At 53.8% G+C, this 23,940-nt stretch overlaps 2 protein-coding genes across 23 annotated transcripts; one reads left to right on the top strand and one right to left on the bottom strand.

Annotated features, from left to right (window-relative positions):
- Positions 1–136: 136 nt before the first annotated feature.
- GPAT2 (glycerol-3-phosphate acyltransferase 2, mitochondrial) lies at positions 137–13,242 on the top strand. Of its 15 annotated transcripts, none has more exons than XM_019020802.4 (22): positions 137–256; positions 2,725–2,847; positions 2,998–3,111; positions 3,810–3,883; positions 4,296–4,400; positions 4,610–4,738; positions 7,089–7,188; positions 7,627–7,760; positions 8,073–8,172; positions 8,270–8,482; positions 8,874–8,996; positions 9,167–9,249; positions 9,576–9,694; positions 10,342–10,412; positions 10,507–10,765; positions 10,855–11,003; positions 11,192–11,269; positions 11,754–11,885; positions 11,968–12,088; positions 12,171–12,236; positions 12,473–12,528; positions 12,913–13,242. In XM_019020802.4, exons 2-22 carry the CDS (start codon positions 2,785–2,787, stop codon positions 13,027–13,029), a joined length of 2,406 nt encoding a protein of 801 aa, XP_018876347.4. In that variant the 5' UTR covers positions 137–256; positions 2,725–2,784; the 3' UTR covers positions 13,030–13,242. The 15 variants fall into 15 exon arrangements, with proteins under 15 accessions (XP_018876347.4, XP_063551604.1, XP_055234569.2 ...); XM_055378586.2 differs by having other exon boundaries at positions 154–292; XM_055378588.2 differs by having other exon boundaries at positions 167–256; positions 2,779–2,847.
- Positions 11,814–23,542, bottom strand: LOC101148848 (fumarylacetoacetate hydrolase domain-containing protein 2B). 8 transcript variants are annotated; one of them, XM_063695539.1, is made up of 8 exons: positions 23,338–23,541; positions 16,632–16,730; positions 15,914–15,973; positions 15,474–15,693; positions 13,945–14,053; positions 13,723–13,810; positions 12,443–12,522; positions 11,814–12,300 (listed from the first exon to the last, which is right to left on the bottom strand). In XM_063695539.1, exons 4-8 carry the CDS (start codon positions 15,622–15,624, stop codon positions 12,252–12,254), a joined length of 477 nt encoding a protein of 158 aa, XP_063551609.1. In that variant the 5' UTR covers positions 15,625–15,693; positions 15,914–15,973; positions 16,632–16,730; positions 23,338–23,541; the 3' UTR covers positions 11,814–12,251. The 8 variants fall into 8 exon arrangements, with proteins under 8 accessions (XP_063551609.1, XP_063551610.1, XP_063551611.1 ...); XM_063695540.1 differs by lacking the exon at positions 16,632–16,730; XM_063695541.1 differs by lacking the exons at positions 16,632–16,730; positions 23,338–23,541 and adding an exon at positions 20,100–23,201.
- Positions 23,543–23,940: the final 398 nt, after the last annotated feature.

The following is a 23,940-nucleotide window of genomic DNA, read 5'->3' as shown; positions in this document are numbered from 1 at the left end:
CCCACCGCGGGCCAGGGCCGACTGGAAAACGGAGCAGGCCATCCCCAGAGCACGGGTCCCGTGGCCACCTTGAGTGCCGCAGAGCACGGGACGCAGGGCGGGGCTTCTGGACCAGCGCGCATCCCAATTGGCTCTCGGGGCTGCCTTTTAGCCGGACGCGCGGAGGTGGGCAATCCGCTCCTTCCCTTGAGCAGTCCACGCCTTGTGGCGGCTTTGCGGAGTTGCTGCTTTGGCGGGAGTTGGCGGCTGGTGTGAGGTGAGAGGCGCGGTGGTCGCTCCCCGGCGAGGCCAGGTCAGAAGCGGACCGGGATCATCCAGGGGCTTTCCTGCTTCAAGAGCCTGGTCTGAGCGGCCTGTTGGGGACTGGGCGGAAGTCGAAAGGGAGGGAGCGCCGGCCATGCGGGGCTTGTGGCGGGAATGAGTCCTTGTGGGGCGTGGTGTTGTGGAGAGCCCCGCTTTGCCTCTTCCTCGGCATCCCGTTCCCCTACATCCAGAGAGGGCATCCGGGACCTGATGTCGGGCAGGTGCCCTTCGCACATCTTGGGGTAGCTCGGGGAGCGCCTGCCACGGGTCAGACGAGGGAGCTGAGGCCTGAGGGGCCCTGGGCGGGGGCTGTGGGGCGCCGAGGCCATGTTTGAGCAGAGCCGGGAAGGTGAAGTTCTCTTGCGGCTCTCTGTAGGGCACAAGCATTCCAAACGTGGGGGCAGGTTTAGAGTTTTACCCTTGATCAAGGGCTGAACGCTCAGATATGCACAGGCTCAGGCGTCAGTGATAATCAAGGTGGAGGCAAACGGGAGGGCTCCTGCTGTCGGGCTAAAGGGACAGTGGCGGCCAGCTGGGCCCTGTGGGGTGTGTGCTCAGAGATGCCAGAGCTCAGCTTTTTCCATTACAGCCGCGACTGGAAACCTTGATTTTCAAAAAATGTATATGTAACAAGCCCTCTGCTGTTCAACGTTGGTTTTACATCATAAGGTTTTAGCACGTTGTGTAGTCAAAGAACTGTGTGTGTGTGTGTGTATATATATGTATATATGTATTATTTGTATATATGTGTGTGTATATGTATATATGTATTATATATGTGTATATGTATATATGTGTGTATATATGTATATATGTATATGTGTGTGTATATATGTATATATGTATTATATATGTATATATGTGTGTGTATATATATGTGTCTATGAGTTGAATTTGCCCTCGGGGTGCCAGTTTGCATCCTCTGCTGTAGGAGTCCTGAGCTGTGTTGTTAACTGGCAGATGGGAATAACCCCTTGCCATGGCTTTGACTCTGCTTCCGTAGAGCTAGCACAGACCTAATGGGGTTGGATTTGGGGGTTGGGGGTGGTCTGCAGCTAGGGGACAGACACCCTCCTTGCAAAGCGGGCGTGGGTTTGTAGCCTTCCTGTACCATGTGTCTGTGAACAGGGCTATGCAACATTTTCAAGATAACAGAGTGCCTTTGGGATGAGCCTCCCGTGGCCCCCCAGACCCTGGGCACTGCAGGGATCCTGATCCCATTACTGCTTGGCTTCCTGGCTGGAAACCGAGCTGACTGGGGAAAGGAGGAACGCGCCTGGAGAATTCTTGGGAGGAAGTTATTGTGGGTCAGCTGGCTCTTCCTGGTTCCCTCTTGCACACCGGGCAGACTGCTGGACATACAGAGATGAGTCCCTGCCCTCAGGACACTCTGACCACGTAGGGAGATGAAACCATAGCCCTGGAGGAGGGCTTCGAATGGCTCTTTGCCGGGCAGGCTTGGGCTGGGGAACCCAAGGGGGAGAGGGAGGGCTTAGAGGGTGTTCCAGAAGCATCGTGGACTTAGAACCCTGGGCAGAATTGGGTGGGTGGCTGGGAAGGGAGAGGCTCCTAGATGGGCCTGATCAAAGTGTGGTAGGGATGGGGAAACATGATTAGACCAGCCCACTCATCAGGGTCGTGCTGAGAAATAGGGAAGAGGGGCTTTTAGGCCCAAATTTTTGAGCCAGGAGTCGTTCAGTGCTGTTTGAAGGAACATAGGTATTTATTAGTTCAGGGAAATATTGTGGTGGGAAGGAGGGGCTGAGGAGATACAAGTAGCGTCTTCTGTGGAGAACGTTAATGTGAGAGGGGAGTGATTGTGGAAAAGTCTGTCTTTGTCCCCAACTAGATGCTCATTCCTGGTGAGTAGGCCTCTGTGTTCTGACCCTGAGTTGTCCCTCTTCTATTAGCCAGCCCACATTCCCGTAATGTTTGGGTGGTTACAGGGCTGTCTCCTGGTGAGGAGGGGAAGGGCAGCTGAGTAGGACCTGGTGGCCTCATGGCAATAGTCTTCTTCCTCCTTGGCAGTCTTGTGCCTCCTTCCTTCCAATCCAGCCCTCATTCTTTCCCTCTGCACAGAAAGGATCAGCATGTCCGGTACAGCCCCCATCTGTGCTAGGAGATGGCCGGGTGGGTGTGGATGCTAAGACAACCGATCCCCCTCATGTTGGCCCGAGGAGGGCCCTGACCTGGATACTGTGAGACCTTTTGAGGACAGCTGGCTCCTTTGTGGGATCAGTTGGGTGTGGGGCAGGGCCTTGATCTGAGCCAGCCCCTAGTTTCCAGCCTAGGTTCTCCTCACCACTGATGGCCTCAGTGATGTCTGTCTGTCCTGTGATGGGGGGTTGCAGTTACCGCAGGAGGCCCTGGATTATGGCTCAGATTCTTATGGCTCCATCCTTGCACCTTTCCCTGGCTCAGGTTTCTGTGGGGAGAAGGAGAGTGCCAGAGGTGACTGGTTCGTGGTTCTTCTAGGCTCTCATGGCCACCATGTTGGAAGGCAGATGCCAAACTCAGCCAAGGAGCAGCCCCAGTGGCCGAGAGGTAATGTGGCTCCTCCCATTCCTCAAATCCTCTCTGCCCTGCCACCCCTTCTGCTGTGCCCCTCACTCCTAGAGCCTCCATTGCTCCATCTTTCCCTCTCTCCTGCCAAGGACTTTGAGTCCTCTCATCTCTCCTCATCGCCCTTTCCAGACTAGCCTGTGGTCGTCAGGCTTTGGGATGAAGCTGGAGGCTGTCACTCCATTCCTGGGGAAGTATCGCCCCTTTGTGGGTCGCTGTTGCCAGACCTGCACCCCCAAGAGCTGGGTGAGTGATGGTAGGGCCAGGCCCCAAGCAGAAAGCTTGGTTCTGGGAGCCGAAGCTCTGGGAAGCTGCTTCCTTTATGTCCCTGCAAGCTTGGCTCTTCCCTGCCCCATGCCTCTGCTTCTGTCTTTCAGGGGAATGGATGCACTGGTATTGGTTGTATGGTTGGGCGGTGGCTTGTTCCCAGGCCTGGGAGAGTTGGGTGGGAGAAGTACAGAGGGGCCTAAGTGGTGGTAGGGTGTGCCCAGAGGGCTGGGTTCTTATCATGCCTGTGTCAGTTTTGTTGTTCAGTTTTGTGGACATCACCCACTCAGATTTCCCCAGCACTCAGCACACGCTTGAAGACCTCTTTTTTGGTTTGTGTCATGTGATGGTGGTGAGGGAGCCCAGATTTCTCATGGAGACCCAGGCTGCGTTTTCTCTGCTGTTGAGAAGATAACTTCTGGAGGCTTTCATATAGCACTCTGAAAGAGGGTGATTCTGTACAGGATACAGCACTTCAGTTTTGAGCATGGGCCCCTTTTTCCTGAGCCAGCCTAGAATCTGGGGTCAAACACCTTTTGCAAAATACTGTGCTGTAATCTTTTCTCCTGGAAGACTTAGCAGGCCACCAGGCAGAGCCAGAGGGGCAGTACAGGGGTGTTTCTTTACCAGTTTGCAAAGGCCCCCCAGGACATGCTGTCTCTCCCCCTCTCTTGCAGGAGTCCCTCTTCCACAGAAGCATAACGGACCTAGGCTTCTGCAATGTGATCCTGGTGAAGGAGGAAAACACAAGGTAGTCAGAGCTATGGACTGGAGCAGGCTTGGGGACAGGGACCCTTGGGTGCAGGGCTGCTGGGGCCCTGCTTTTTGGTGCCATTTTCTTCCTCTGATAGAGAAAGAAGGGCCCCGTCCTCTGTTCCATACACAAGCCTGCAGGGAGGGGCAGACTTGGAGCTCTCTTGCAGTTCCTTCTGTGAGCATGTATGGATTGCCCACCGTGTTTCAGGCTGTGAACCTGTACCCGACTCAACAGGGTGAGGGGTGGGAATGGGGCACAGATGGACAGGCAGTTCTTCCTGCTCACGTGTTCCTAGTACATGGGTCTGGGGTGTGGTCCCTTTCTGATTGAATAGCCTTCTGTGAGTCCTAGTGGAGGTGGGCCCTCTCTGAAGGATCTTCCCTCCTGCTCTGGGAGCTGTGCCCAGGTTTCGGGGCTGGCTGGTTCGGAGGCTCTGCTATTTCCTGTGGTCCCTGGAGCAGCACATCCCCCCCTGCCAGGATGCCCCACAGAAGATCATGGAAAGCACCGGGTGAGGAGGCAGGGAGTGAGGTCTGGCTGACATTTCTGGGATCCTGAATGGGATGACAATGACACTAGGTAGGGGTGTTTGAGAGAGGTGGCTAGGGCAAGGCTTCTAGAGCATGAGCTTTGCCTGGGACCCTTCCTTAAGGAGGAGGATGAAGACTGGAGGCCGTGCCCTGCTGCAGCCTCATACCACTCCTTCTAACCCCCTCACAGGGTGCAGAACCTCCTCTCAGGGAGGGTCCCAGGAGGCACTGGGGAAGGCCAGGTGCCTGACCTTGTGAAGAAGGAGGTACAGCGCATCCTGGGTCACATCCAGGCCCCACCCCGTCCCTTCCTGGTCAGGTAACTGGGCTGAGGGGCACTCACCCTTGGGCTGGGGACTCTGTCCTTCTGGAGAGCGGGTGTTGGCTGGGCTTGGGGAAGTGCTGGACTCTCCTCCTGGCTTGCTGGATAGTGTTTACCAGAGTGGGCTGCAGCCTGCCTTCACCACCGCCTCCCATCCCCACATTTTGCCAGCACAGGTCGGAGCCTATGTTAGATGAAGCACACTGTTCCAGGGAAACGGAGGGTAAATGAGATATGCGCAGCTGCAAGGAGGAAGGAACAGGGCTGAGACAGACTACCAGGAAGGGGACAAAGAGCCTGTAAGCCAGAGCCAAGAGGAAGAAAAGGAGCCAGCCTTGGGGGAACAAGAATGAGGCGAACAGTCTTGCTAGAGGGAATAGCCTGAGCTTTGGCCCTGGGCAGGAAAGGACTAGGTTTGCTCCAGAAGCTGACGTGGTTGGAAGCCAGCAAGTGAGGGGTCGAGAGCTATGGGAGGTGAAATCGAGAAGCAGAAGGGATCAAATCATGTAAGGCCGTGCAAGTTTGGACTGGATCTCCAAGTACAGTGAAAACCAGTTGCAAGGTTTTAAGTGGGAAGTGACATCATGAATTGTGTTCAAGAGTGGAGACCAGAAGGGCATCTGGAAGGCTGTTTTGTTAATCCAGGTGAGAGATCATGGTGGACAGTAGAGGTTGAAAAGTGGATTGAGAGGTCGAGGTGATATTAACAGGACTCACTGAGGGATTGGACGGTGGGAACAGGGGCAGTGAGAGAAGTAGGAGAAGTTACAAGACAGCCCCGTTTCTAGCCTACTTTCTGGTGGTATGGACAGAACAGGCTTTGGGAGAAGTGAGTTGGCCCAAAAAGGTAGTTTGGAGAGAGAGAGTTTTGGTACCTGACATGCTTGTGGAGACACTGAGGAGGCAGCTGCATATAGGAGCCTGGAGCTCAGAAGAGAGGTTGGGGCCAGAGACACTGCGAGGCTTTAGCATACAGATGGTGTTTAAAGCCAAGGAGATGAGTGAGTCCCTGAGTACAGGTGGGCTTGGGGCAGCATGTGTCAAGCTCAACTGTCTTGAATGTGCTGAGTGGCCAACTGAGCAAGGACAGAAAGTAGAGGTTGTTGGTGACCTTGACCAGCCCTCTGCTGTGACAATTCCTTGAATTTGTCAAGATTTCTAGTCGCTTGATCTGCCTACCTTGACATCAGCCATCAGCCTCCCTTTCTGTGTTTCCTTCCCTCCAAGCCTAGCTGAGATTGCAGGCTCAGGGTGCTAATAATGCTCTTTTGAGGGAGTCATGGGCATGACCCCCCGCTGTCTACCTTCTCTGTGCACCTGAGCAGCCCAGCATTGCCAGAGAAACACCCACCAGTGGACTGGTTTCCTTGCTAAGTGCAAATGTCACAGGGACACATGGCACTCTCCAGGGCTCCCACCCAGCCTGCTCCTTCTTAGACTTATCCACTGTCAACTGATTCCCCATCTCATGCTTCACAGAAAGATAAAAGCCATCACATGGAGACTTGCTGCTTATCCACCACATTTCCCTGCTACTACAGCTATGTGTCTGTCCTAAATTAAAGCTGGTCCTATGCCGGTGCAGTGGCTCACACCTGTAATATCAGCACTTTGGGAGGCTGAGCGGGGTGGATCACCCAAGAGCTGAAGACCAGCCTGGGCGACATAGACCAGCCAGGGCAAACTTGTCTCTCCAAAAATTAGCCGGGTGCACTGTTGCGTGCCTGTGGTCCTAGATACTTGAGAGGCTGAGGTGGGAGGATCGCTTGAGCCCAGGAGGCAGAGGTTGTAGTGAGCCAAGTTTGTGCCACTGCACTTCAGCCTGGGCAACAGAGCAAGACCCTGTCCTAAAAAATAAATAGAGCTGGTCCTCCTGTTGGGCTGCAGGGACAACCCCACCCACCTGCCCACCAGGGATTTTGCCCCTGCAGTTATCCCCTTTCCTTCTTCTATTACTAATCCTTCCTTTTTATTTCACCTTTTCTGGTAGATTGTGAAGACCAGGCTGGGTTCTGCCTGGAGAGAGGCTTGGTCCTCTAGTCTCCTTTAGGGTAAATTGAGGCAGATGCTCTGATTCTGATGTGAGGCAGCTCCACCATGAGGTCGTGGGAGAGTAGCAGCGTCTGGTGGGCATGAACTCTGGTGTCAGAACTTCCAGTCCCAGCACTGCTACTTCTTAGCGTTCACTGCCAGGAAGCAGTTCTGTAGCTTCCCTGAGTCTCACTTTCCTCTTCTGTAAAATGAGGATAGTGGCGGGGCCTGCCCTAAGGAGCACTGGGCGGCCCTCCAAGTGCCACGGGCCGAGCGTCACTCCTTGCCGCACCTCAGGCCTGGTGTCCCTCCCCAGGCTGTTCAGCTGGGCGCTGCTGAGGTTCCTGAACTGCCTCTTCCTGAATGTGCAGCTCCACAAGGGTCAGATGAAGATGGTCCAGAAGGCCGCCCAGGCAGTAAGGCCCGCCCTCCATTGGGTTGGGGATGGTGGGAGCAGAAGAGCAGAGGCTGGGCCAAGCCCTTAAGTCAGGAGCAGTCCCCATCTGGTCCTGCTTCCTGGCCTCTCTGTTCCCAGCCATACAGCAGTCCAGTCCCCATCAGCTGGTGGGAAAAATCCCCTGCTCTTTGCCGACCTTCCCTTATGTCTCATGGCCCTGCTCCCATGGGGCTTCCTCTAACGTCTTTCCATCATGGTCTTAACAACCATTACGTCAGTGCGTCGGTGCAGTTACCTTAAGAGTTGTCTAAAGGCTCCTTTGCTTTTGGGAAATGTGCTCAGAGGAAGAACTCTGCAGCTGAACTGTCCCTCCCTCTGGGGCTGCCCTGGGTCTTTGGCTGCCTGTGTCCTCAGGGTGGGGCAGGTTGGCACTTCCCTCTGGCTCTCCCCGGAGCAGGGCTTGCCGCTTGTCCTCCTCTCTACTCACAAAACCCTCCTGGATGGGATCCTGCTGCCCTTTATGCTGCTCTCCCAGGGCCTGGGTGTACTCCGTGTGGCCTGGGACTCCCGCGCCTGCTCCCCTGCCCTCAGGTAAAAACCTTTTGCCTCTAGACATACATGGGAGAAGTCGCAGGCTGGGGCGGGGTGTGTATTGGGGTGTGTTGGCAGCAGCTCCCTGCTAAAGGCCCTCTTCGTGGCCTCTCTGCTCCGAGCCATACAGCAGTCTAGCCTGTGGGGCTTAGATGGAGGTGTCAGCCACAGGGCCTAGGGCCATGGCTTCGCCTCAGGGTATTCAAGTAGGACACAGGCTGGCCGTGGGGGAGCTGAGACTCTCACTAGCCCCTTACTCATTCGCATCTTCAGAGCCCCTTTCCTTATCAGGCTCTGCCCTATGTCCCACAGAGCTCTGCTGAGGAAGCTTGGGGGACTTTTCCTGCCCCCAGAGGCCAACCTCTCCCTGGACAGCTCTGAGGGGCTCCTTGCAAGGGCTGTGGTCCAGGCGGTGAGTGCCCCCAGTGGTTACATATGGGCCAGGCTAAGGGGACAGGGGTCTGTTTCTACTCTGGCCTTAACACCCCCTCTGACCCCTCCTATTCCAGGTCATAGAGCAGCTGCTGGTTAGTGGGCAGCCCCTGCTCATCTTCCTGGAGGAACCTCCTGGGGCTCTGGGGCCACGGCTGTCAGCCCTGGGCCAGGCTTGGGTGGGGTTTGTGGTGCAGGCAGTCCAGGTGGGCATCGTCCCAGATGCTCTGCTGGTACCAGTGGCCGTCACCTATGACCTGGTTCCGGATGCACCGTGTGACATAGACCATGTGAGAATGTGAGACCCTCCAGCCCCTTGGGCCCCCAGGTGGACACCAGCTCCCGACAGGAGGCACAATATTGTGTCCTGTGGCTGAGCCCCACTTAGGGCTGTGGGGGGCACAAAGGAATCGTCCTTACAATCATCTGGCAGCACCTGCCAAGGCCATTACCATCATCTCATTTCATCCTGTGACGACCTTGATAGGGAGGGATTTTTCCTGTGTCATGGATAAGAAAAGAGGAGCTTGAGACAAGGTCACGCACAAGTTTGGGCCTGAGATAAAACTGAGCAGGGTGGGACCAGAGGATACCTCTGGAGACCAGGATGAGTGGGCAGCCCTGATGTTCGCCCGAGAGCAGTGTCCTCGGCGAGTATAGTTATCCTCTCCCTCCTTGCAGGCCTCGGCCCCCCTGGGGCTGTGGACAGGAGCTCTGGCTGTCCTACATAGCCTGTGGAGCCGCTGGGGCTGCAGCCACCGGATCTGCTCCCGGGTGCACCTAGCTCAGCCCTTTTCCCTGCAGGTATGGAGCCAGCTGGGGAAGGCTAGGAGTACCTGGGGTGTCTGTCCTAGGCATCCTGGCAGCCTGGCCCTCAAAGCCACTGCAGGGATAGCTTTGCCTACTTCCAGTGGGCTGTGTGCAAGTTTCCTGGTGGGCCCGAGCAGGCCACCTAAGAGCCTTCTCCTGGGCAGGAATACATCGTCAGTGCCAGAAGCTGCTGGGGCGGCAGACAGACCCTGGAGCAGCTACTGCAGCCCATCGTGCTGGGCCAATGGTAGGGGCACGGGAGTGTGGGGTCTCAGGGGGCAAGGCAAGCAGCCCTTCAGCACCAGCTTATGTATCCCCCATATACACACACTAGCAACCCTCCCTCACCAAATATCCTGGGGTCATCTAGAACAGTTCCAGGTACTCACCTTGCCAACAGTCTGAGTGTGGGGTATGGCACAGAGGCATGGATGGGACTGGGGATTATAGAAGCCATCCTCTGTCCTGGGGCTGGGAGGGGGAAACACCCTCACCTTTTAGAAAGCTCTAGGTGTTCCCACAGCTGTTTTTGTGTTTGGACCCTTCATCCTGTAATCTGTGTCTCTATCTCAGTACTGCTGTCCCAGACACTGAGAAGGAGCAGGAGTGGACCCCCATAACTGGGCCTCTCCTGGCCCTCAAGGAAGAGGACCAGCTCCTGGTCAGGAGACTGAGCTGTCATGTCCTGAGTGGTGAGGGTGAACCAGATCTGGGCCTTTGCGGGCGGGTCACTGAACCATCCCCTCTCTCGGGGTCAGCCAGTCACCAGGGTTCTCCATTCCAAGTGAGTGTCTGCACCTGAGGCACTCTCTGGTACCTCGGGGACATCTGAAGAAGAATGGAACCCTTCTCCTACAGGAGGAGCAGGCAGCCAGGGCCATCATGAGGGAGCAGCTAAGTGCATGCACAGAGATGGTGGCCTGAGGCCAGGAGGCTGCAGCTGCTTCCCCAAGGCCACACCCAGCCCTGCCTTCTGAGCGGAGTCTCCTTAGCTTTGGGTGGGGATGGTGTTAACTGAATGGAATGATACGTGTAAGGGGCTTAGCACAGCGCCTCCGCAGAGGGCCCTTATAGGGAGATCCATCTGTATCTTCTTCAGTGCTCCTCTAGTAGAGGCTGTGGGTTGATGTGTGGGCCCTACGATGAGATCCAGGGGAAGGCCCCCAGCTCCTGGCCTGGCTCTCAGCCTGTGTGTGATAAACACCACTGCTCCGGGCATACGTTCCTCATCCCTGGGGTGGAGTTGGGATGTGTGGCTAGGAAGACTTGCCAGATCATGGAGGGACCAGGCTGCTGGGCCTCAACCTGACCAGCATCTCTACCCCCTGCCCCACCCCAGCCAGTGTAGGGAGCTCTGCGGTGATGAGCACGGCCATCATGGCGACGCTGCTGCTCTTCAAGCATCAGAAGGTAGGGGGTGCAATGTGGTGGGGACCTGGGCGGTGGGGTGGGGGGGGGGGCGCGATGTGTGGCCCTGCTGCTTAGCCCTGCTCTGCCCACCCAGGGTGTGTTCCTGTCGCAGCTCCTGGGGGAGTTCTCCTGGCTGACGGAGGAGATACTGTTGCGTGGCTTTGATGTAGGCTTCTCTGGGCAGCTGCGGAGCCTGCTGCAGCACTCACTGAGCCTGCTGCGGGCGCACGTGGCCCTGCTGCGCATCCGCCAGGGCGACTTGCTGGTGGTGCCGCAGCCTGGCCCAGGCCTTACACACCTGGCACAACTGAGTGCTGAGCTGCTGCCCGTCTTCCTGAGCGAGGCTGTGGGCGGTGAGTCTGGAGGTGCATGGGGTAGGTGGGATGTGTGTGCAGTGGTGAAGGGAATGGCTCCTTCCTCATAATGGACCCTCCTCCCCCAGCCTGTGCAGTGCGGGGGCTGCTGGCAGGCAGAGTGCCGCCCCAGGGGCCCTGGGAGCTGCAGGGCATATTGCTGCTGAGCCAGAATGAGCTGTACCGCCAGATCCTGCTGCTGATGCACCTGCTGCCGCAAGACCTGCTGCTGCTAAAGGTCAGGCCTCTCCTGCGGCCCACTTGGTCCTAGGCCTTCCCCTCTTGGTGGTAGGAATGGCCCATCCCTGCCCATGCTCTACCTCTGAAACCTCCTGGGTGGTAGGTGTGGCCTTGCCCAGCCTTTGGCTAGGCCCCTGCCCATGTGCCTGGCTCTCCTGAGGCCACATGGGTGCCTTTTTCTCCCAGCCCTGCCAGTCTTCCTACTGCTACTGTCAGGAGGTGCTGGACCGGCTCATCCAGTGCGGGCTCCTGGTTGCTGAGGAGGTAGGCAGGGCAGTTGGAGACAAGATCCTTGCCTGGAGCCTGGCCTCCTCCAGCCTCCCACCCTGAGTGCCAGCTGCCCCAGGCTCCTCCTCTGCCCTGTGTGTGCTGTGGGGGTGGGCAGCCCCTGGCCTTGCAGCGGGGAAGCCTAGTTCGCACCTCTGCTCCCTGTGCCTTGGGATATGGCCACCTATGCCCCGGTTCTGTGTGTCTCTCTCTGGATAGCACTGGACATGTGTGCCTCTGAGGTTCTCTGCACACCTCCTGCTCCCCACATTTCTTGGCCACAGGGCTACTGCCCTTGAGGGTGGGAATTCACTTCCTCTCACTCTGCAAGTTGGCCCAACAGGTGCTGGGGCATGGCTCTGGCCATCCTCTTGGGTCTCTAGGTCTGCTTTTACTGGTTTCACCTGCATGTACCTGGTCTGGGGGTGTAGGGTTGATCCCTGGCCAGCTTGTCAGAGAACAATGGCTCCACGGCCCCTAGACCCCAGGCTCCCGGCCAGCCTGTGACACAGGGCGACAGCGATTGAGCAGAAAGCTGCTGTGGAAACCGAGTGGGGACTTTACTGATAGTGACAGTGATGACTTCGAAGAGGCTGAGGGCCGGTACTTCAGGGTGTGTTTCAAAAAACTGCCCCTGGAGGGAGGTGGTAGGGAGGCGGTGGGGAGCTGCACTCACCCCGGCCTGTCCTCTCCAGCTCAGCCAGCAGTCACACTGCCCAGATTTCTTTCTTTTCCTCTGCCGCCTGCTCAGCCCGCTGCTCAAGGCCTTTGCACAGGCTGCCGCCTTCCTCCGCCAGGGCCAGCTGCCCGATACTGGTGAGGCCCTTGTTCCCTTGCAGTCCTCGAGGTAGGCTGTGTCTGTGCTGGGTGCTAGGTCTAGGTCTTCTCTCTTCTGCAGAGTTGGGCTACACAGAGCAGCTGTTCCAGTTCCTGCAGGCCACCGCCCAGGAAGAAGGGATCTTCGGTGAGTCCCAACCAGTCAGCCCAGGCTCCTGCAGGCAGTGGTGTTTGCTGGTGGCTGCTGCCCCCTGCAGGACAGTGACAACCCAACTCTAGGAAGGCAGGCTGCAGAGTACACAGTCTTCTGTCCAGTCTGAGCTCTATCCCTCCCGGGGCTTCTTTAAACAAGAGGAGAGAAGCCTGTGCCCAGTAGCTCCCTGTCCTCCCTACCTAGAGCCTTCACTTCTCTCTTCTTTCCAGAGTGTGCAGACCCAAAGCTCGCCATCAGTGCTGTCTGGACCTTCAGAGACCTAGGGGTGAGAGGAGCCAGTGTCACCATCTTCTGTCCCCCTGCTCCCACCCCAATAGAGTGGCTCAGGGAAACCCAGCTATGTCCCCATCACCCCACAGGGCTGGCCTGATGGTGCCTCATTAAGACCCTGGGATTTACTTGGTGTCTTCCAGCAACAGACGTGGTGATGGGTTGGAGAAGGTGGGATGGTTTCCTGCCTCTTGGTCTCCCAAATCACTGGCTCATCTTTCTAGGTGGGGCTGCTTTGCGGCAGCATTTGCACGCAAACACTGAGGTCTAAGGGGCCAGAGGTCTCAAGGCAGGTTTCTGGGGGACAGGCCTGGCCCCTGGGCCATGCGGACACAGTCCCTGTGGTGAGCGCACTCACGGCTCATCTTCCATGGCCCAGGTTCTGCAGCAGACGCCGAGCCCTGCAGGCCCCAGGCTCCACCTGTCCCCTACTTTTGCCAGCCAGGACAATCAGGAAAAACTAGAACAGTTCATCCGGCAATTCATTTGTAGCTAGAACTGTGAGGAGGAGCCTGTGCTGAGACTTCTCGGCCCCAGAACACAGCTGTGTCCTAGAGCCAGAAGATGGAGAGGAGGCTGCAAACCCTTAGCTGGTCTATAAATATAATCATTGAGGCTTGATTGTCCCTTGCCATGTCTTGCTTTTTCCCTCCTTTGATGTGATAAACAAGCGGACGAGACGAGTTGTCTTTTCCCCAGCCCAGCAGCATCTTTTTGGCGTATGTGTGTGTATTTGCTCTCTTCTTCCCCAGTCCCACAAAATGCCCCAACTTGTCCCATGAAACAAAGCCCAAACGAAGACAAACAGCAGAAGCCAAGCTGCTGCTTTGACCCGACGAATTTACTGAAGAGAGCTCTGTCCTTCTCCCTTCTACTGAGAAGAGGTGGCTTGCAGGGCTGGCACCTGCCCACACCTGCCACTGGGCCTTTCCCTGGGCTAGGCTGAGTGGGAGCAGATGCCCTCATCCTATGTGCAGGGCCTGTGCAGGAGCCATCACACCACCTTGTTGATGATGACACCTAGTTCTTCAATCTCACACTGGACTTCATCCCCCTTCTGCAACAGAGCCGGCCATGACAGTGTCAGCCCTTCCGTCAGACACACGTACACAAGCCTGTACTTCTCAAGTCTGAGCCAAGCCTGCCAGCCCTTTGGGGCCCTTGCTCTTTTTGCTTTTCACTAACCTACCTTGAGAAAGACAGGAGGTTTCCTGAATACACCGACACCTGGGGGGGTCCCAGTCAGGATGACATCCCCTGGGGAAAAGGTAACAAACCTGGAGCAAAGCAAAAGGACCCGGTGAGACCAGGGGCTGGCTGAGGTGGCCACAGCCAAAGGTGGAGGGCTCAGGTCAGCCTCCACATGTGTGGCACGTGGAGCGGGGCTGGCAGGATAGCCCCTGTCACTCACTGGGACACCCAGGCTATCAGGTCCTCTGTCTTGAATACCATCTGGTTGGTGTTGCTGCTCTGGACCACTTCCCCATTCACTCGGCAGCAGATCTTTAAGTTGTGTGGATCTGAAATGCAAAGATGGTACCTTGGAGTTATCCCTTTTCCCCTTCAAACCCCCCAGTATTTTACAAACACAACTATAGGGGTGCTTCATGACTTGGCAGGTGAAAGGGCTTTAAAGTGCCCACATTGACTCAGTGCACTATGTTAGAACTTTCTGTATAGACATTGGCCTTCTCAGGCCTCCCTGCATCCCCACCAAGAGCACCAGGCAGTAGTCACTTGGATGAGTTGAGAGGATGTTGCAGACTCTGAAGGAGAAGAGAAAAATGGCTAGGGTTTTTGCCTTGAAAAAGGGCATCTGTCTACAGCATAGGAAGATACCTGTAGATACAAAAATGACTCCTGGGCAGGGCCAAGCGTGGTGGCTCACACCTGTAATCATAGCACTTTGGGAGGGCAAAACAGGTGAGAACTGATTAAGCTCAGGAGTTCAAAACCAGCCTGGGTAACGTAGTGAGTGCTTGTCTCTATGCAAAATAATAAAAACATTAGGCGTGGTGGTGCGTGCCTGTAGTCCCAGCTACTCAGGAGGCTGAGGCGGGAGGACTGCTTGAACCCAGGAGGTTGAGGCTTCAGTGAGCTGGGATTGGGCCACTGCAGTCCAGCCTGGGTGACACAGTAAGACCATGCCAAAAAAAAAAAAAAAAAAAGACTCAGAATCTATAAAGCAGTGAGGCAGTGGTTCTAGCCGGGACAGAGAAGCCTTGTGTACCGGATGCTGGCAGGGGATGGATTACTGTAAGAACATCCTGGCTAACCAGCACTTTTAACTGTTGGTGTTGGTCTTAGTGTTCTACCACCCTTAAGTAGAGCAGCTGAAACACAATTTAACTTTGCCGAGGACTCTGCATGGGGTGCTGTGAGGCACTGGGGTCTTTGGTATCCTGGCATGGCTGGCCCATGTGGACACCCCCCACCTCCACCACAGTTGTGGGTGGCTGTGTGTTAAGAGGCTGCGCTCTGCCCTCTGGCACACTGCCTCCAACCTGGCGCTGTCCCCTCACTGTGTGTGGTCAATGCTGTTGTTTCCACAGTGGCTGGGTGAGTCACACTGGCTTTCATCTGTAGTGTGGAAAATGCCTGGGCCTTGCGATAGCTATGCTCCATGATGCTCAACTTAGATTATTTCAGATGGTGGCAGCCGCAGGAAGCCTGATCCACCCATCAGCTCAGTGTTCTTTGTAATTTACTTCACGCATGCAGTTGCACATCCTCTGCAGTTGTGTTCCCTCTAGGGGGCTTGGGAAGGAAGCCCATGGGAGAACTCGTGGCTGAGGATAATAGACTTTCCCTGTATGGAGTCAGCAGTGAAAGGGCAGCCAGGGAGGGCAGGTGCCACATGTACCTGAACCCGTGCTCCTCCCTGGAGGGCTGTTCATCTGTGCAATGGTAGGTACAAGGGGGCAGGGACCAGGGACCTACCTGCTACACTGTCCTTGGTCACCAAGGCAGGGCCCAGAGGGCAGAAGGTGTCGAAGGTTTTTCCCAGCAGCCACTGTTTCCCATTGCGTCTTGTTAGCCAGTCACGAGCACTCATGTCATGAGCCACAGTGAAGCCGGCCACGTGGGCCATGGCATCTGTGGCCTATGGGGGCAGGGGATTTGGCCATACAGGAGGATAGATCATGGGTGACACCAACACCTATGGCAAAGGATTTCAAAGCTGTTATCCCATGTTAGTAGGCAGAGCCAGCCAAAGGTGGGCGAAGGGAAAGGCAGTGTCAGGGAGCAAGGAGGCTGACTGCTTCCTAGTGTCAGGGACAGCTGGCACCGTGTGTTGGTGAGTGAGGTCAGAACTAGGAGAGGCAGGAGCTGGGGCCTCTGCTACACTCTGGCCTGGGAGCCCACCCTTTCCACCTCACCTTGATGTGCTTGCCTTTCTTTCCAATGACCATGGCCAGCTCCACTTCCCAATCTACCTCCTGTAGGGTGGGAGAGGAATAGTGAGCCGCAGTGGCTTTGGGGCCCATTATCTATGCTCAGAGGCTGTACGCTATGGATCTCTGTCAGTATGGCTTGGCTGCCATCCCATGTTTGCCATCACCCTGAACCAGAGCCCAGTGAATGACAAGGGAGGTGTGACTTGTAGACCCATACATTTTGGGCAGTGGCAGACAGCATCATGGGATGCAGGCACAGGTCCCCACACCATTGACTGCAGAAGAGCAACGCGTGTCCAGGGCACTGAGTTTAAAAGTCACTCTGGATACTTTTAACAAAGGATAAATATGAAGTAATATCCCCTAGCAATATGTAACCTTACTGTGTGTCAGGCACTATTTTAAGTGTTTTAATCTATTAACTCACTTTAGTAAGAGAAAGATTGACATCCCACAAAGGACTTGAGTAAGCAATTCACAAAAAGGTAACGGACATGGCCACAAAACATGAAAAAATGCTCAGCCTCTCCCATAATCCATAAAATACACTATAAAATAGATATAATTTGGCCTTTAAAATTGGTGGCTCTTTCTAATAATAACCAGAGTTGGTATAAGTACACCTGACATCCAGATGTTGGTCTCTAATACCACTCCCCAGTAAGGAGCACCGGGTTCCTTGGTCCAAGACAGACAGTACCTGATGAGCCTGGAACGTCTTGGCCGGAAAGCAAATATATGCTAAAAGCTTGGGGATGGAACAAACTTGAAGGTCCCTCATTGGCCAAATTGAGGTCACCTGAAGAATGTAAATGATGGATTACAACCAATTGAATAAAAACAAAAAGGAATTCACAGTGATATTGAAGACACAGGAATAAAGAGGGAGGCAGCTTTTTTTCTTTTTTTTTTGAGACGGAGTCTCGCTCTGTTGCCCAGGCTGGAGTGCAGTGGCGCGATCTCGGCTCACTGCAAGCTCCGCCTCCCAGGTTCACGCCATTCTCTCACCTCAGCCTCCGGAGTAGCTGGGACTACAGGCACCTGCCACCACGCCTGGCTAATTTTTTGTATTTTTAGTAGAGACGGGGTTTCACCGTGTTAGCCAGGATGGTCTCGATCTCCTGACCTCGTGATCCACCCGCCTCGGCCTCCCAAAGCGCTGGGATTTCAGGCGTGAGCCAACGTGCCCGGCCGGGCTTTTTTCATAGAAGAATGCCAGTTAATAAAAACTGCATGATTTAGAAAAATCATTGTTCTTGGCCGGGTGCGGTGGCTCATGCCCATAACCCCAGCACTTTGGGAGGCTGAGGCAGGTGGATCACCTGAGGTGAGGAGTTCAAGACCAGCCTGGCCAACATGGTGAAACCCCGTCTCTACTAGAAATACAAAAAATTAGCCGGGTGTGGTGGTGCATCCCTGTAATTCCAGCTACTAGGGAGGCTGAGGCAGGAGAATTGCTTGAACCTGGGAGGCAGTGGTTGCAGTGAGCTAAGATGGTGCCACTACATTCCAGCCTGGGTGACAGAGACTCCATCACAAAAGAAAAGAAAAGTCATTGTTCTTCATCCCCCAATGCAATAATGGGTTCAGTAAGGATGACTACAGGATCCTTGGATGAGAATCTATGGGGCAATAAGATAGTTATGTGATCTCGAACTACCACATAGATTGCTTGTTAATTACAAAAATGGAAATGCATCTTCACAATGGAGGGACTTAGTGAACGTCAGCTAAACCAAGTGGTCAAATTCTGGGATGCAATGGGAAATGTATAACATCTTTGTAGATCTCTTGATAAAAATGCTTACCCTGACACTAATCATGAAGAAACAACCAGACAAACCCAGGATGTGAAACATGCTATGAGACAACTGGATTCTTCAAGGAAAGGGCAGGGGGGATTGTTTGAGGTCAGGAGTTGGCAAACTATGGCCAGTTCACCGTCTGCTATAATCAACTTTGATTGGAAACCCATCATTCATTTCTGTATCATCCCTGGTGGTTTTCACACTATAACAGCAGAGTTGAATTGTTGCAAAACAGACCATATGACACTCAAAGCGTAATGTTTACTAATTGGCTCTTGATATGGTTTAGCTCTGTGTCCCCACCCAAATCTCAACTCGTAGCACCCATAATTCTAACGTGCTATGGGAGGGACCCGGTGGGAGATGACTGAATCATGGGGGCAGGTCTTTCCCGTGCTGTTCTCATGATAGTGAATGAGTCTCACGAGATCTGATAGTTTTAAAAACGGGAGTTTCTCTGCACAAGCTCTTTTCTGCCTGCTGCTATCCACCTAAGATGTGACTTGCTCCTCCTTGCCTTCTGCCATGATTGTGAGGCTTCTCTAGCCACATGGAACTGTAAGTCCAATTAAACCTCTTTCTTTTGTAAATTGCCCAGTCTCGGATATGTCTTTATTAGCAGCATGAAAACAGACTAATACAGCCCTTTAAAACAGTCTGTGGAACCCTGTTCTAGGTTAAAACTACTAAAGAGATATAACTGAATACAGTGTGTGCCCTTGGTTGATCACAGAGCAACAAAGTAACCAAATTAAAAGTCATCTTTGGGGCAACTGGATTTCATATTAAATATCATTCAAGTTAATTTTCTTGGTCGTGATAATGGTATGGTCATGCAAGCCGTTGTCCTTATAAAATGTCTATTTCAGTTTTTATGACAATATTTGCAATGTGTCACCCCAACGCCTGCCAAAAAAAAAAAAGTGTGTTTGCCATGTGAAGGGCAGGGAGAGGGCAAGGGAGAGAAAGCAAATATGGCAAAATGTCTAAGTGGAACCAGGTGAAAAGTATATGAACATTCACTGTATTATTTCAGCTTTTCTATAATTCCCAAGACATTTCTAAAATAAAAATTTGCGAGGAAAAGTAACCAGTGTTAGTAAGGGTATATACACTAACGATGGATGTGTAAGTTGCTCTTACAATTTGCTTAAAGGACAATTGGGAGATTTTCTCAAGGGTTTTGAAATACTGCCTATAGTTTGATAATATTCAAATCCTAACAGTTTATTCAAAGGAAATAATAAGGCCGGGTGTGGTGACTCAACACCTGTAATCCCAGCACTTTGGGAGGCTCAGGCAAGCAGATCACAAAGCCAAGAGATTGAGACCATCCTGGCCAACATGGTAAAACCCTATCTCTACTAAAAATACAAATATTAGCTGGGTGTGGTGGCACGTGCCTGTAGTCCCAGCTACTCGGGAGGCTGAGGCAGGAGAATCACTTGAACCCAGGAGGGGGAGGTTGCAGTGAACCATGGAAAGGTCTCCCTTTCCCCTTCTGGTTACCCCGTTCCCCTGGCTCTTCGCAGCTACTCTATGGATATTCTTCTCCCACCCTTTTGTATGCAAATGATAGCACACTATTTACATCTTTTAAAAAAACAACTGATTTTGGAGATCTCTGCTTAACAATATGTAACAATACATAGAGAGTGTCCTCTTTATTTCTTGTGGCTGCATATTACTGCTCTATAGAGATATACCCAAGTCCCTAATGAAGGACATGGAGGTTTCCAATCTTTGCAGAATATGGCAATATGGGAACATACTGCTAATACTGTGAGCTGTGAAACATTTGTATTTTTTTTCCATTTTAATAGATGAAAACGACATCTTAAAGTATTTTTAATTTATTGTTCATCAGCTCCTTAGACCAGATTCTATAGGAGTCCAGGCTCCAGGGACACTCTCACCTAATCTAGTCCAAACCCAGGAACCAACTGTCTTATAGAAAACCTCCTTGCAGTCCTCTCTTCTTGTAGGAGCTGGGAGTCTGTATCACTCCCCCAGCTGCATAAGATGCCTTTTAGGACCCCCGGGCCCAGACCCATCAGTCAGTCCAGGACTTCATTCCCAGAGGAGGCAGCGTGATGAAGTATAGAGTCCTGATTCCAGCACCAAATGTATGGCCTTGAAATTGTTAATCACCTCCCCTAGCTCTCAGTTTTCTCCTCTGAAAACTGAAGATGTTATTATATAAGATTTCTAAGGATCTTTTAAGAGAATGGGAGAGAAGGAAAGGTGGGGTTACTCTGCTCCCTTGCAAAAGAGCTACCTGCTGGTGCTGTTTCCCAGAGCGGGGAGGGTGCAGGGGGACCAGGGCAGCCGCATCAGGGCGATGCTGCCCACTTACTTACCTTCTTGCCACTGAGAGGGTGGCCTCTCCCTGCTCTAGGAACTGCCTCATCATCTTCGGGAGTGTGGGGTCAAAGGCATTGAGGTTGATAACGCCTCCACCATTCCCTGTCTCCAGGCCCAAGTGAGGCCCCACCAGGTGGGGTGCCCGGAACTGCACTAGTTTCATGTCTCTGGAGGGTTGAAAGGGCCACTTCTGAGCCTGCAGCAGAGCTGTGAGTAACCTTCCTCTACCAGACACCAGCATCAGAGCCTGAAGAGAAAAATGCAGGATCCAGGAGATGGAGGATCCCAGAGCCATCATCAGGATCCCTGAAATTCCTAGGGCTATATAGCCCAAGGCCCTTTGCCCCATCAACAGTTCCCTGCATACCACATGGGAAGTGGTCCAGGCTTGTATTTTCCCTGCTATACTTCATAAGGTGAAACTTTTCTAGAGGAGCAACTACTACATGCTACGCAGTAAGTCCCAGGGATTCCAGCGTTCCTTCAACCAGTGCTTTCTGAAAGTTCCCACTGTGTTTGGCTCTGCTGTAGGTATCGGGGAAACAATGTAGGTGAAACTCAGCCCTGCCATTCTCCCTGCACAGGTCACAGATGTTAACAACTGACGTAAGATTCAGCTATCAGGACTAATGCTGTGAAGATGGTCAGGGGCTCTACCCTTGTCTAGTTTCTTGAGGAAGTGATGTGAGCTGAGCTGGGCTAAATGAGCAGGACCAGGAATTAGCTGGGTGGCAGCCTAGCATGGGCAAGTGACGCTGGTGAAACTAGCTTCACAGTGGCCATAAGCAATTTTTTAAATGCTATTTTGGTCCTGTTAACCTCCAACTTAAAATGGTTTCCACTGCTCACATGATCAAGCTAGAACCTCTACCAGGCTGTCCTTGTCTTCTAGGAGCAGCGCCCCCACCTGCCTCTCCAGATAATAATTATTTCATTTCTCCTGATAGAGAACTAGTTGCCTGAGGGAAGAGGCTGCAGACAAACAGCAAGGTCTGGGCCTGACAGCCATCACTTGGTCATCTCCTCCCTGGATCCAGGGCACATGTCTGTCTCTTTCACTGCCCAGCACTGTGCCTGGTGCACAGAAGGCTCTCAGTGACTTTCTGCTGAATGAACAAATAAGTGACAGAAGCAGGGGCTTGACATTTCACTACTTGGGAAAGCTTAGTGCTTGTTAACTTTAGGAGACATGGCTGTGCCTTTCCTCCTCAAATCACCTAGAAAGTATCCACAAGGGCCGGGCGCAGTGGCTCACACCTGAAATCCCTAGCACATTGGGAGTTCGAGGTGGGTGGATCACTTGAGGTCAGGAGTTCAAGACCAGCCTGGCCAACATGGTGAAACCCTGTCTCCCCTAAAAATGCAAAAAAATTAGCCAGGACTGGTGGCAGGCGCCTGTAATCCCAGCTACTAGGGAAGCTGAGATACGAGAATCACTTGAACACAGGAGGCAGAGGTTGTAGTGAGCCAAGAACATGCCACGACACTCCAGCCCGGGCAACAGAGCAACTCCAAAAAAAAAAAAAAAGAAATTATCCACAGAGCTCAGGTCCTATTTTGAGTCCAAGGCTCCACTTAAAGACAAACACTATTCTCTTGTTTTGTTCTGAATCCAATTCTGGCCACTATTCTTTACCACATGGTGCCTTCCCTGAATGGTTCCTTGCTCTTACAACAAAGGCTGTTTGTATTGTACAGCCTTCTATGCCCAAAAATGTTGAGGCAGCTGAGCCCCAGACTCTTGGTCCTCACCTGGAGATTCAATCTGCCTTGTTCAGTGAAAGACTCATTAGACTTAGGTCACCACTGTTGTGGCCCACCAGTTTGACTAGAAAACCGAGGGTTTTGACTTCTCTGCCCTGCTATCTTACACAAGCACCAACTGTGCCACTGTCAAAAGGCTGTTCGAGCCAAAGTGCACACACTCAGACACTCCACATGCTAACATAACAGTAACTGCTGCCGCTGAATGCCAGCTATTAAGTGCTCTACCTACAATGTCCGATTTAATTCTTTTTTTTTTTTTGGGATGGAGTCTCGCTCTGTCGCCCAGGCTGGAGTGCGGTGGCACGATCTTGGCTCACTGCAAGCTCTGCTTCCCGGGTTCACGCCATTCTCCTGCCTCAGCCTCCCCAGCAGCTGAGACTACAGGCGCATGCCGCCACGCCCGGCTAATTTTTGTATTTTTAGTAGAGACGGTGTTTCACTGTGTTAGCCAGGACGGTCTCGATCTCCTGACCTTGTGATCCGCCCGCCTCGGCCTCTCAAATTGTTGGTATTACAGGCGTGAGCCACCGCGCCCGGCCTGATTTAATTCTTGACGCTTGTGGAAGGTAGGTACTGTTAGTCCCATTTTACAGATGAAACAGTTAAGGCTTAAAGCGGTTAAGGGATTTGCCCAAGGTTACACAGTCCTAAAGCTAGGAGGGGAAGGAGCTGGGATGTGAATCCAAGTCCAGGTGACATTGAAGTCCTTGGTTCAGAAGCTTGTAATGCAAGCAAGAAAATCTGGCTTCAGCCCCATCTTCCTACCAAGGACATTTCAACCCAGAATGTTGTGGTGAGAAGTGGGGACCTTCCATAGGAAATCCTCCAAAGGCCCTAAAGATTGTAGTGAGAAGTAGGGACCTCCCACAGGAGATCCTCCAGAGGCCCTGCTAACAGCCATGCGTCGGGAAACTACAGGCGCCCTCTGGCTGTTGCCTCAGGGACGAGGCTGGTTACCAGCTCTCCAAGAGAACCCCAGGCCCCATTGACTGTTCCCTTCCCACATGACACACACATGCAGGTTCATTCCAACCTTACAGCAATCCCCTCAGGTAGAGCGCCCTCACTTTACAGAAGAGGACACTGAGACTCAAAGGGATGACGTCAGGTGCCCAAGGTCCTAGTCAGAAAGTGGCCCTGGGGCTTCTGCAACAACCACTATGTCACACAGTCCGAGCTCAATCCAACTCTGCAAGAGTCCATAAGCAAAGGGGCGGCGACGTGAGGTGGAAACAGTAGCCTGAAACGTGGGTGTGCACGTCGGATCCCATCCCACCGTCCACTCGCCTGGAAACCCCCAGTTTCCCCATATGCCCAGCTTCGTCCCCTGCAATTAGTGAGGGCTCACATGGGTCCGCCCCATCCGTGTGGTCGGAAACGGCCGGGGACCTGGTTCTAGTTCTGCCCTCCGCGGGAGACCTGCGCCAGGGACACCCTTCTGGCCTAACCCAGCCAGGCCTGGTCTACCTGGAGGCGGCGGCGGCGGCGGCGGCAGCAGCCGGTCCTCCTGCGCTGAGTTAGGGCTCGCGGGGCGGGAGGTCAAGGGCAGCGGGCGCCTGAGCACTGGCACCAGTGACCGCAGCCAGCCGGGGAACTACAGCAGCGGCGAAGCCACTGCCGCTCGGTGCGCACTCCAGCGAGAAGCGGGCGCGTCCGGTGACGTCACAGGCAACCACCCCTAGCAGGGCACCAATCCCGGAGGGGCGGGCCCAGTGCGGGGCGGGCGGCGCCGGGGGCTCTTCAGGCTCAGCGCATAGGCAGGCGCCGGCCGCGTTCTCTGGAGACGCTCGCTCTCGGAGGGACCCTGCAATTGCCCGAGACCGAGAGTGGGCGCTGCCTGAAAGTTTGTCCCTGGGCGCTTCGCTGGCCTCATCCGGTCTCGGCCCTGTTCTGGGCCTGGCGCCTTTCCCATTGTTGGGGAAAGTGGTCTAGGAGACCAAGGCAGCGTGCTGGGTGGGAGAGAATGATTTGTGGCTTCTGATTCTGACGTATGTCGTTGAGGAGGGGAGGGATGACTGCCCCTGTTTTACTTATGGAGAACCTGGAGCCAGAGCTGTTTTCCCAGGGTGA

Source organism: Gorilla gorilla, chromosome 12 (assembly GCF_029281585.2).
Source record: "Gorilla gorilla gorilla isolate KB3781 chromosome 12, NHGRI_mGorGor1-v2.1_pri, whole genome shotgun sequence".
Lineage (NCBI taxonomy): Eukaryota > Metazoa > Chordata > Mammalia > Primates > Hominidae > Gorilla > Gorilla gorilla.
The sequence above is the reverse complement of the archived record's forward strand: the minus strand, read 5'-3'. Positions and strand labels throughout refer to the sequence as shown.